The 13,111-nt window shown below is 35.2% G+C and overlaps 1 protein-coding gene across 2 annotated transcripts in view; it reads left to right on the top strand.

Annotated features, from left to right (window-relative positions):
* The window catches only part of ATP11A (ATPase phospholipid transporting 11A), a 144,193-nt gene that overhangs the window by 71,536 nt on the left and 59,546 nt on the right, over nt 1-13,111 (top strand). For both annotated transcript variants that reach the window (XM_067295749.1, XM_067295757.1), the window contains exon 2: nt 4,860-4,982. In XM_067295749.1, the coding sequence (XP_067151850.1) occupies nt 4,860-4,982 (123 nt within the window). The remainder of the gene's footprint in view (nt 1-4,859; nt 4,983-13,111) is intronic.

Here is a 13,111-nt window from a genome sequence, read left to right as displayed (position 1 = left end):
CCCAAACTCTGCCTCTAAGAGTGCAAAGTATATTTATGTGAATGAACCTTAGTTATAGCCTGACTGAGCAAGATTACAACTGGTTCTGAGAATTCTTTACTAGCAAATTTATGTTTAGTGTGTGCCGTCTGTTTATTACTCTTCCAACATACACATTCTGCCTGAGAAAGCATTTAGCAAAAAAAATAAGAGAATATTGTATGACATATATTTCCAGCCTGGCCAGTGCAGATTTTGCTGAATTTTCAGCTGTACCTAAAGCATACTAACTTATTCTGATAGTGGTTTTGTTTACCTTATTTGGAGAGAGGATATAATTTTGAGTCTAAGATTGTTGCTACTAGTTTTGCCCAAATTGGTATTTTAAGTGGAGAGTCAGTAAATGTCATTCAGTGTTTCCACTGATTTCCCAAACTGTAAGTCCAATCACTTTTCTAAAAATATTTGGAAAGACTTGGAATCTTTCACGGACAGTTACTTTTCAAAGACCTACCCACTGTAATGACAACCCTGATATGTATGCTCAGTTTTAGTTAATGGGTTAAAAATAGCTTTGGGAGGAAGGAACTAAAATAAAATGCAAAGAGCAGTTTGGTTGACTATCTTCCTGGACTTGATCACATTGTGTTTGTTTTTCTATGAGAAGTTACAGGAGCATTTTCAAATTAACCATAAGGTGCGCTCTTGTAAAAGATTGAAAAACTGCTGATACCTCCCTACCATCCTTTCCTTGTCACCTGTTGAATGCCAATCTTTTGTCTCTTCAGATAAGATATTTTTATTTAAATTAAATTTAGATAAAAATTAGCAGAATAACATGCAGGTGAATCTGAAGCTAATTTGAGTTTAATTTTTAAATCTGAAAAATAAGATATATGAATATTTGGTATTTTCTCCTAAAGACAAATGTTTGTTAAGGTATAATATTCAGTCTCGCTATTATTATGTATTATGTAAAGATGACTTAGTCTTTTGCTGGTCTTTGCTTTCTGTATTGCTGATCCTGCTTGAAAGACTAAAACCAAGTAATGTTTCTTCACTGATGTGCCAATGAAGCTAGGTCTCAGTACATTGAGCTTTATGCTATTAATAGAAACAGATAATGCTAAGGTTTATTTATACAGGCATACCTCGGAGATATTGCGGGTTCGGTTCCAGACCACTGCCGTAAAGCGAATATCGCAATAAAGCAAGTCACACACATTTTTTGGTTTCCCAGTGCATGTAAAAGTTATCTTTACACTGTACTGTAGTCTATTAAGTATGCAATAACATTATGTCTAAAAAAACCAATGTACAAAATGTGACACAGAGACACAAAGTGAGCACATGCTGTTGGACAAATGGCGCTGATAGACTTGCTCAATGCAGGGTTGCCACAAACCTTCAATTTGTTTAAAAAAAAAAAAAAAAGGCTATATAGCGCTGTTTTCCTAAAAGCATCTTTTACTGCTTGGTAGAAGTGAGTTCCTTTGTGGTCTTACTGAATAATGCATGATATTTCTTTTTGTATTGCAGTTTTACCTCACTGAATAATATAGCCTCACGCTTCCTTCTACAATTTACACTTGGACTGTGAATGTTTTGGGGCTTTGAAGTTCTTATGTCAACTTCTTGAATTAGATTAATAAAGTAAATTAGTTTACTATTCTTTGTTAACATGTTGAAAAATTAAAAAAAAATCTGCGTTAGCAGATAGCTAAAATTGTTACAGTTATGTTATTGTCCCTTGTGGTGATTTTAACAATTTAAAGTAAAAGTAGATCTGATTGAGCTAGCAGAAGGGTTTGTCTTGATCTGATATCCCTGTTTAAAGTAAATTTTATGGAACTTTTCATTAGGCATACAAATTTTGGACTGTGACATTAAGTTGGTTTACTTAGTTTTACTACAGTACTCTAGGGGCATCCAGGCTTAAAAGGTAGGCAGTAATGTAGGAGAATACTGTGTAAAGAGCTCTGCCCTTTATTCTTACAAGGTTGATAAATAATTTCACAAAGGACTGTTTTAACTCTCATGATAAAGGTCACATTATACTGTGAAATTAAAAAAATGCTTATATGAACTAATAATGTCCTCACCAAGTTGCTTAGATTAGTTCACAATAAATATAGGAAATATATTGTCAGGTTGGGCCTGTGTATAGGGAAGGAGAAGCTGAGTGGTTTATTCCAGATGTTCAAAGATTTATGTACTGAATTCCCATTCGCCTGTATGTGCATCCCCTATGCAATCATCTCTGAACTCAGGCACTTGACTGTGTTAGGAATAATCTTCATGTTGCTTATATGTCTGAAATACCCTTCTTAACAGAAAAACTAATAAGTATATTGTACAATCTAATCTACTATTCAGGAATATCTCACACTCTCTTCCATTTCCAGAATTATTTGGCACAAGCATCAGTAAATCATTTGCATGCATTATACATTCAGGTATATTGGAAAGGTAAAATGTGTTCTGTGCCAGTAGAATGATAAAGGATACCAGTTTTTGTTCTTGCCCTAGAAGGATGGTAGAATATAGAAACTTTGTCACTACAGTTTCCTTCCTTCCAAAATACTTAAACTTGCTGCAAGTCAACTCTACATAGTCTTCAGAAGTGATTTTCAGAAGTGGCCTAAACAGTTAGAACGGCAGCCTGCTTTCGAACTGTAACAAGTCAAATTAGAGCTACAGAAGGAGTTGTCTGCCTGGAAAATTAGACTACTTTTTAAACTTACCTGCATTCTGCTTTCAGGCCCACACTGCAGGGATCTGGTATCTGAGAAATGTTGTACGTGCACTCCCACTGAAGTCAATAAGAGTTATGGAGTTTAACGTAACTGTGACTAGGCCATTGGTTTGTCTTAAGAAGGTCTATCATTTTTACTTCCTTTATAGGTAACTTGTCTTCGCATCATGTTTCTTGAGGGTCTCTTCTTCAGGGGTCTTGGATTAGAATGGTTAAAAATACAAGCTTTTTTAACTTGTATTCTTCACTTTATTTTTAGTTTTGTATTTTTGGTCTTTGGTAGCTTCTGAGCCTTTGGAAGCTACCTTTTGGTAGCTTCTAACCTTTGTTTCTCTGTAATGTGCAAGAATTAATAATAATTTAAGTTTCTTTGTAACTAGTTTTAGCACATGTGTAGGATGGCAAAGGTTGCTTTTGTTTAAGCTTCTTATTGCACTCTACATTTCACTTCATGACTATTCAGCTATTCTGTGGTTAATAATCCGAGTACAATAGGTATTTTTGAAGTTTCATTTTTTTTCTAAAGAAAACCATTCAAATCACAGAGATAACTGTTTTATAAGCATAACTACTCCAGGTGTTCAGGGTATTATGAGACTTTGTTAACATAATTTATGTTGGAAGTTTCTTCTTGGCGTATGTGTTGCACTTAAGACAGTGGAATAATCATGTAGTGAACCATTGAAGGCAATACTAAGGTGATTTTTTTTTTTTTTTTATGTTAAACTTACTGGCTGTATCTGTACTAGCAAAGTAAATGTGCTCACAACTATTGGCAGTGAGACCAACTAGAAAAGAAGAGACAGTGTCCATATGATTAAACTCTTGCTGTCAAGAGCTGTACAGCTACATCCAGCTGCTGTGGGGAGCGATGCTTTGGCTATGCAAACTACCAAACTGCTCCTAGTAATTGTTTGGTATTAGTTTGCTAGAAAGCATTCTGACAGTTCACCCATATAACACCAATGCCCAGGAGCACTCTCAGGAAGCATTTAATATAGTAAATAGATGTTGCCATTGAAGATGAAGAAAAGAAGCTTTCCTCTAATATGCTTAATGGAAATATATGTAAATGCAACATTACAGTATAAAGCAATGTTTTTCTGTTTAAATTGATTACACATTTAAATATTTAATTTACTTATAAAACTCCAAACCTGACCTAATGATGACATTAAAATAGTGAGTTAATGTCTGAGTTTTCCAATGTATGGGACAAGATATTAGAAATGTATACTGTACTTGAGCAATAGTTTTCATATTATAGATGAGAATTAGTAAAACTGTCTACTAAGGGATGAGCATTTTCCAAGTACCTAAAAAAAAAAAATATACCATCACAATTCTAAAGAAACACATTAATCATTTTGTTTATATGCAAACGCTCTTCTGCAGTGAATTCTACAGTTTTACAGTGAATTGAAAGCATACAAGTGCTGATTTTAGATGAGCTGTAGATGTAGGGGGGTTTTGAGATGCGAATATATGAACATTTCAGTTTGGCTCATCTATTTTTTTCTAGTTGCAGATGCAGCTTTAATTAAAGAGCAAAAGATTTGAGCTGACAAACTGAGATCTTTTACTGGCAATCTGTGATCCCTTAAATTTGCTTGGTGTCTGGAAAAATCATTATTACTAGTATTTCAGAGAACACAGGGTTTCTCTTTTGCAGCAAAGTGTTTTGTTTCTAGTAAAAAATCGAGTTATGCCTGGCCAGTCTTAAAAATGAGATTGTACTTGTCACATATAAAATACATTTTTTAAATTAACACTGATTTTTGTCAGTGGTGAAATGCGTAGTGACCACCTAAATGCTTAATAAAAATCTAATATGACTGAAAAAATCTTAAACCATTCTTTTTTCAAATAATACTTTTTATGGATGCTCCTTTATTGCTTTAAGGGAAAGTGCTATTCAGTGCAGTTAAGGCAGAGTTTTGACAGTTGACTTATATTTGTGTCTTTTAGTGTTCTTGAGGAGATTATAAATAGGCATGTAGGGGTAATACATTGATGGCTGTGTATGCATTGATGTTCGGAGACATGACTAGATAATTCAGACTGTGACTCATCTTCATGCAGAAATACTGAGTGAACTGAGATGACACCTTTTTTTTCCCTGTAGTGTGCTGGAGAAGAGAATTGGGTGGACAGTCGGACTATTTATGTTGGACACCGTGAACCACCTTCAGGCACTGAAGCATACATTCCACAGAGATACCCAGATAACCGAATAGTCTCATCAAAGGTAGTAGTATTTTCCTTCATTCATTTACATAAATCAGCTTAAGTTATGCTTTCTGTTCATTAATTTCCTCCAAGAATTTTTGCTTCGTATATATTTTTCCTTTTTCGTGACAACTACTGGTAAAGGTAAAATGACGATACCTCAAATTTCTTCTACCAAAACTAATTGCCAAATTGCCTCTAGCATGAACAGGAATAAAATGACTCATCTCATGTTTAAAATAGCACATAGTGAACTGTTAGAATGATGCTGTGCTTTTCCACACAGAGGTATGACATTAAATTTAATTTGGGGTGATTGTGGAGTAAAGAAAATCTTCCAAAGACCATGTCCTTTGTAATCTAGGGCAATACCTCAAAGTACTAGAAGTAATAAGATCAATACAAATGGTCCACAGACTAAGCTATCTCCATGATAACAGTGCAGTTCCCTCTAAAAGCTCATATTGACAAAAACCCATAGAAATAATAGAATATTGTTATCCATCTAGAAGTGGATCATTCTTAACTCTTGGTATTTGTGATATATTTGTGCCCTTTGGAAACCTCCCAGTTGTCCGTCACTTTAGCTTGTGTATCCTTCCTTATACCTTCCATGAGGAAAATTCCATGAGGTATTAGGCTGTTGGTACCTCTTTAGACTGACAGAGTTGCTTTAGCAAAGGTCCGTCCTCCACTGGCATGGAAAACTTAATCTGAATGTTGAACGCTTGTGGCTTAGTATAGGGCTAACACCCTAAGAATTCACATTTTTAATGTGCTTAGGTTTTAAACTTCATGAACGCACACCTTCAAACCAACTAGGAAATAATCAATTCAATAAAATAACTATCCTACTGAGAAAATTTCTTTTCGGAGAGTGGCTCAGATGCACAGACCTATTTAAGAAACTTAGTTCCATTATAATCTTAAGGAGACGAACATCTATATTTCTTTATATCTTATATGTTTAATATATGCCCGAACAGTAGTAAAACCGCCACTTTTCTCAAATTCTCTTTCATTTCTTATGTGGAATTCGAAGAAAATATATTTTACTACCTTCCTTCCATACTTCATTCAAAGACAATACAAAAGCAAACAGCCTGGTACCTTGGCGTCTTTAATTAGATAGACTATTCAAAAGACAATGCAGTAAATAGTCCAAGTAGAATAAGATCAAATTAGCACAAGTGGAAATCCTGTGCTTTACACAAATAGTTTATATTGCCTTTTGGATTATTGAAGAGTAAACACATTTTATGCAAATCTTTGTACTCCCATGACACTTTTTTTATTTGTTCATCTCATACATCTCATCTGGGAAATACATAAATAAAGCCACTGAAGTAAGTTACTGTTGACATTTTTTCAAATTAAAATGTCCTTTACATTATCTCTTTTATTTCTATATCATTTTGTAGCAACTGAATTCTCGGGGTTCTTTACTCTCACCCTTCCAGTATGTCTTTACTGGCCTTTTGAGGACTTCAATCTTGACAAAATTTAATTTTGCAAATATTAGATCATTTTGGAGGACTAAAAATGATTTTCTTCAAACTTCTATAGGTCTTTTTTTTTTTCTTTATGTGATCTTCAATAGGTAAAAGGAAAAAAATGGAATGACTTTTCTGCTCCAAAGAAGTTGGTTTTCTGTGTTACCAAGAATGCTCAGTAAGGGGAAATGCAGATTATGTAGCTCCATTTTATTTATGTTGAAATGTTACAAAATTGTATTCATATCAGGAATAATGTTGTTTAATTGAAAACCTGATCCCATTTGATGAAAAGCTCCATAACAAGTGTGCAATGAAGAAATAGAATTCATAGGATTACAGTCACTAGTGTCAGGCATAGAATCTGTAGAGCTAGCTGGGAGAGTCTATTTTCTGAGGTTTTTAAGAAAATGAATGATTTTTCTAAAGGTTTGTTTGTTTGTTTATTGGAAAACATTATTTCATATTTAGATGCCTCAAACATAGGTTCTTTTTAGATACTTTTTTTTAATTAACATTTCTATTTCAGTCATTTAAAGTAAATTAATGACAAAGTGAGAAAGGAAGGATTTCTGTATTCCTCCATATACATTAAATGAAATTAATGGCTAAAAAAGTCAATGTGATTATGGAAAAAATCACCTAAAATCCTCATATTCATAAAATGAAAACCATAAAACATTAAAAAAATTTGTTCTTCTACCTGCTTCATGTGCCCTTAGCTTGTTCCGTGAACTCAGCCCTGCAAGATGTTGACATCTTTTTGTGATGCTGAAATTAGTGTAAGTTACAAGTTGTTATGCTTTGCAGAATGAGCTTCTAAGTATGGCTTAAAGCTGCTTTGAACAGAAGATCCTTGACTGCATTTAGTAAACATGTAGGATTTCAATTAATTCAAAGAAGAGACTTCACTGTATTTTTATTTAGCTGTAAAGCATGTTCAGTGAAATGTTTTAAATACTAAACTCTTTAGTTGTCAACTATAAGTGGTTTTCCATGAACAAAATTTATTAGAGGCAGTAATTTTCTATCTTAAATATTTCTCAAATTTGCCATTTATTCATTAAACTCATTACACTTTTAAAAATTTCTAAGTCTTACTGTGAAAGTAAATACAGCAGTTTTATTTCAGGAGGGAACAGAGTTCACATAAATGCATTATAATATTGTACAATTTGTTAGACTGCTGAAAGTTCAGTTTTAAAGACAGTCTTTATATGAAAACTTTCCATTCTACCTTGTCTGTACTGTTCCTTTCAAGTAAACTCTATTATTCACATACTCCCCAAATAGCCTGTGCAAAGCACCACACTGACTTGGCTTATATTGCTTCTAGTTCTGTAAGCTGGCGAGCTCTTAACCTTTCACTGTCCTTACCTGTTCCCTTATGTAACCTTTAGGGGGGCACCTACCACAGCTTAGGAAACACAGCCTTAAACTTACTGAAAATGATTAAATATACAAAATTAAAATGGGAAATCCATAACTGTTAAAGTAAAATACACACAAGCACACTCTGTAATGTTATCTCAACCATGAAGGATATTTCCTTACTCTTTCATTGGTAAGATGGACAATAACTTTCAGCTATGGTTTTATAGGTCTTTAATGCTCATACAAGAAGGAAGATAATTGCTCTTCAAGGCTGAGGGAATCCAAACTTCTAAGTACAGATTTTACCAACTTAAGACAAACTAAACTTCTGAAAAGTGATGTTTAAGACCATGAAGAAACCTCATCAATTAGACTATCTGTATGCTACTATACTGACAAATGTCCTGTCATAAAACACTGAAAAAATATGGCAGCTTGAAATAGCTAGGAAAATCTAAGGTTCATCTCATTATTCTTTCTAAATGTAAACTTTACTTGGCTTCACCAAAGGGTTCCTGGTGTCAGCAAGATAATAATTTGATTCCAGTACAGAAGGATATTTTTTGTATATTGTGATGTTACTGTACAACATGGCTAATGTTCTGGCTGCTTAATGAAATGTTCCTCATGGTGAAAAATGATTTCTAGACAGACCTTGACCAAACAAAAATGTCCTTTTGATTTGGTGTGTTAATTCAATTATATTTTTGAGAATGTACTACAAAAAGGCTGTGTTGAAATGAGAGAAGGCATAAATTAATGTCGTGTGGATTGTGCATAGAGTTGGCTTATGTTCTAAAAGTATTCACCTTTGTAAGGGGGATCTTTATGTTGATATAATTTTTAGCTAGTTCAGCTGCATGGGCCTTTAAGGTAGCTGTTGTATGCCTTTGGATTTATCATTTGACAGTAATGCAGCATGGCAAAATATCAACTGGTAGAAAATCCTAATGTTTCAAAGGAAAAAAATGCAAGTAAATTGATTTGGGGGTTGTTGCTTTTTTTTTTTTCCTTTTAAAAGTAAATCAAATTTTGAAATAATTTACTGATTCTATTAACTACAGAGTAAAAAGGAAAATAAGTTAAAACTATACAGCAGTAGCAGTTAACAGAATTTGGTCGGAAACAACATTTTTTTCCCCTCTTCTGAATCAGGATAACATAAAAAGTTTTGTTTTTTTTCCTTAAACTTGACCAATTACAAAATAACTAATTAATATGAAACTTGCTTAAGATCCAAGTTTCATATTTTTGTTGTGCCCAGAGTACCCCAACCAGTAAGGTAAAGAGAATATCTTTACATATATAGTAGTATGTCAGTGTGCCTGTCTAGCTACCATGGTAATGATGTAAGAACTGCCAAAGGTCCAGCTAGCACAGTATGTTTTCCCCAGCAGTAGATGCCTGGGGAAGAATGCAAGAACAAGCAAGCATGGAGTGATAGTTCCACTGAACACTCTGTCAGTATTTGCTGATCTATGATTTAGGTATTTGTGAGCCAAAAGTGATGATTTTGTATTTAATATTTATTTATTTGAATTTCTCATCTGTGAATTTCTTCAATACTTCTGGAACCCAAGCGAACTTTCAGATTCCGTAGTTTCTTGCCGCAAACATTTCTACAGTTAAACAGTACATTAACTATGGCCCCTTCATTTTGAAACTGCTACTTGCTAATTTCATTTGATTCTCCAAGTCCTTGAATCTAAAAACAACCATCATCCCCTGTTTATCTTCTCAGTTCTGTTTATGATCTTCTACCATATTCTCTTCCAGGCTGAATAATCTGTCTATTCAATTATTCTTTGTGCAGAAGCTAGTTCATGCCTTTGCTCAGATTTCTCTGTACCTTTTCCCAAGTCAGCTATAGAGTTTTAGGATAGAGAAGTACACACAGCATTCAAGGGTATAGGCTAACTGTGGATTTATACAGTGGCATAATGATGTTTTCAGCTCTTTATTCATTTGTTAATAATTTGTAACATTCCAGATCAATGCAATTGTCAGAAGAAGGAAGTGATGTATTTATAGAACTGCTATGCTTGAAGGATCTCATTCATGTGTAGACACAGTAGGGATTTGCATTTCCTAGCTGAGTCAGTGAACTAAAGGCTAATTTGATGTGTACATCTGTCTTTTTTTTTTTTTTTTTGAACAAGAGATGGGAGTCTATAGAAATGAGATCTTTCTGAGGGAACAATATGGAGCTCTGTGAGGACTTGTCTGATTAGAGTTGCTTACTGCTTTTAGCAGAGAACATAAAAAATGACCCGCCAGAAAGAATCAAAAATTTCAGAGATGCCAGGATGGGAATGATCTGTTGAGTGAGGGGTCAGAGACTACTGAGTGTGTCAATAAAAGCTGACAAACTGAGAAACACAGGAGACACTCTGCAGGAAGACTGACTCTTTTTCCCTATCAACCACAGAAAATGCTGGCTTAGAGAAACTTAAAAGATATCAGGTTTGCAAGCCATGTAAATAGGCCTTTTATTCTTGTTTTCAGCCTGTGAGTAATCAGTATACAGTATTTTGCCTTGATAACATTGATCCTGTGTAGCTGCAAACTTTTACTGTCATAGTTTCATGAATGGAAATTTTTACAGCTACAATAAACACTTGTGTCTGGGGCACTAACATAACTGGAAGCAGTGGGGCCTAAGCCCCATAAAGATGATACTGAAGAGTAGTGGGATATGACTAAATGAAATGCAAGATTGATTCTACAGTGGATGAAGAACTGTAACTTGAAAACTTTGTCTTCAATTAAAGAGATTTCATTCAGTTTAAATTATGGTATGAAATTATGGAATGATGACTTGTACTATAGCTTTATGTCTTGTGTAGGTTATTATAAAGAAGCAATGAGGTGAATTTAGATGGCAAACAGTATTACTATTATCTCCTGCTGTAGAAATGCTGTACTACTATATTTTCACTGACCAGAAGTGCTCCCAATTTTGTCTCAAAAATAGTATTATCTTCTGTTTTTTTCACATTTCCTGAGGACTTCTCTTTGGATACTGATCCAGACGTTGGTTTGTATGAGAATGGCCTGAAACGGTAATGCTGCATGTTGAGAGTCCTATAAATTGCAAGGAAAAACTTAGCTGATTTCAGCACTAATCTGATTATTTGTGAGTCATCTCAATCTCAGTGACTAATAGTTAAATAAATTTAAGTAATTTTGTCAGGTTTCAGTGGATGATGCTAAAATGTTCTTGTCTAGTCATATGTAAATTTTGAAATAATTGAGGATAAAGAGATAAAAAAGATAAAATTTAAATATAAAAGTATATTTGAGTGTGTCTATATACCTTATTCTGTACTAAACAAACAATATTAAAAAATACAAACTGCAAAATTGTTTGCTCAAAAAGGAGCAAAATTGTTTGCTTATAAAAAGAAAAGAATGAATGTACAACTGTGACTTTGTTCTGTTTCATGTTCAGTATAATGCAGTGTTTCCTTGTGTTACTGCAAATTACTCCTAATATAATAACACCATTTCTAAAGTATCAGATATCCATTTATAAGATCTTAGTTTTTATTTCATCTCATGAGCCTAATTAATTTGTTACAGAAGTCCAGGACTGACTTTCTTCCTAATATGCAGAATCTTTAAATCAGTAATTGCAAAGGTATATATTTTTGATCTATCAGTGTTGCAATGCCAAACATCCTTTTTTCTTTTTCTTTTTTGGTAGACCACTATACATTTAAGAAGTTGTGTTACATTATTTCAGAACCTCACTCTGACAAAGAACTGTATTGCATAGTTCTGTGGCCTGGACCATAGGTAATTCTAAACGATTGTAATGGTCTTTTACAACCTAAAAATAACTTCAGGATAAATCTAATAAAAAGGACAGGCTGTTAGTATTTTTCTGTGACCTGTTATTGAACTATTGTCCTAAGGTTCCCACATCATCTCTGGTACTTAGTGCAGCTTTTAAAACAATACTGCTTTTAGTAAATCACAGTAATATGCAAACCTAATCTGAGAATATTAAACATATATGCTGGGAAAAATACAAACCTGTAGAAAATAGATTTTCAAAATTGTTATGTTTTTATATGCTGTATATTCAACTATTAAACACTAGTGAAACAGTAATATTAATATATATCAAAATATAACCAATTTTGTATTTAGAGTGCATGCTGTTCAGAACACTATCCACTGAACGATTTTCTCAATGTTTGTTTTACATATACATTCCAATAAAAATGCTATTTGCTGTGAGGGCAGCATGGGCAGTGGGAGTGCATGGCAGTGATTGTGTTCACAGGCTAAGTCAGCTGTGGTCTGGTGGGCTCTTAGTCTTGCAAGAAGGGACCCAGCAGGGTCAGGGATGGGCAAAGCCTCTCCTCTGTGTGGCTAGAGTGGCAGACACCTTGAAACAGCTTCCATTTGCTATTTATTTGCTCCTGAAGAAGCACCAGTTAACACAGCTGGTGTGCAGGAGGTCCCACATTTCTGCTCAAGATTGCACGCACTTCTTGGATGCAGTGATGATCTCAACCTGCTGCAGGGCACACTCTCTGGCATCAGCTCATGCAAATGCTCTTGGCATATCGGAGGCCTTGGCCCGGGGGGAGCATCAGCAGGTGGATGTCACTGTCTAGATCTGGACCTGCAGTGAGTGGCTAATGCATTTCCTTGGGGCTGGGAGCAGCAGTGGCCTCTCCTGTCAGAGGTGTGCTCTTGTCCCTGTGCTGAGTTTCCAAGGGAAGGAGCTGCGGGGAGAGATGAGCAGGCTGTGTACCATCAGGAAAAATGAAGAGGAGATTGACAGGGTCTGTGCAGAAACTCTGCAAAGTTAAGAGCCTGAACCACACAAAGCAAGGAAGGAGGGACAGCTGGAGGCCCTGGCTAAATGGGTAATGGGGGATAGCTGTAAAGATGGAGAAGGCGGAAGCTTGTGACTTCTGGCAGCAGGAGGAAGGTTTCTGCTCCACCTGCAGATCTGTAACTTCAGAATATGCACAGTACCCAGGGTGCCGGTGAGGACAAAGAAGACCCATCAGGGAATGATGAATTTTCAGGGCCATGTGAGCCTGAACTTAATGTTCGCATGAAGGGGAAAAGGCACATGATAGTTACTGGAGACCCCCTCCTGCAGGGGATGGAGGCAGCTATCTGCTGCTCTAACCTATTGTCTCAGGAGGCTTGTTAGCCAGGATCCATGTTGTTGCAGAGAGACTGCCTAAGCTTTTCTTGCCCTCGGGCTTGCTGCTTGGAGGAGCTTGCCTTTGCTGGTCCTCCATGTGGACACCAA

The sequence above is a fragment of the Apteryx mantelli genome, chromosome 1, assembly GCF_036417845.1.
Source record: "Apteryx mantelli isolate bAptMan1 chromosome 1, bAptMan1.hap1, whole genome shotgun sequence".
Classification (NCBI taxonomy): domain Eukaryota; kingdom Metazoa; phylum Chordata; class Aves; order Apterygiformes; family Apterygidae; genus Apteryx; species Apteryx mantelli.
Note: the sequence above shows the minus strand (reverse complement) of the source record. Positions and strands in the feature narration are given on the sequence as shown.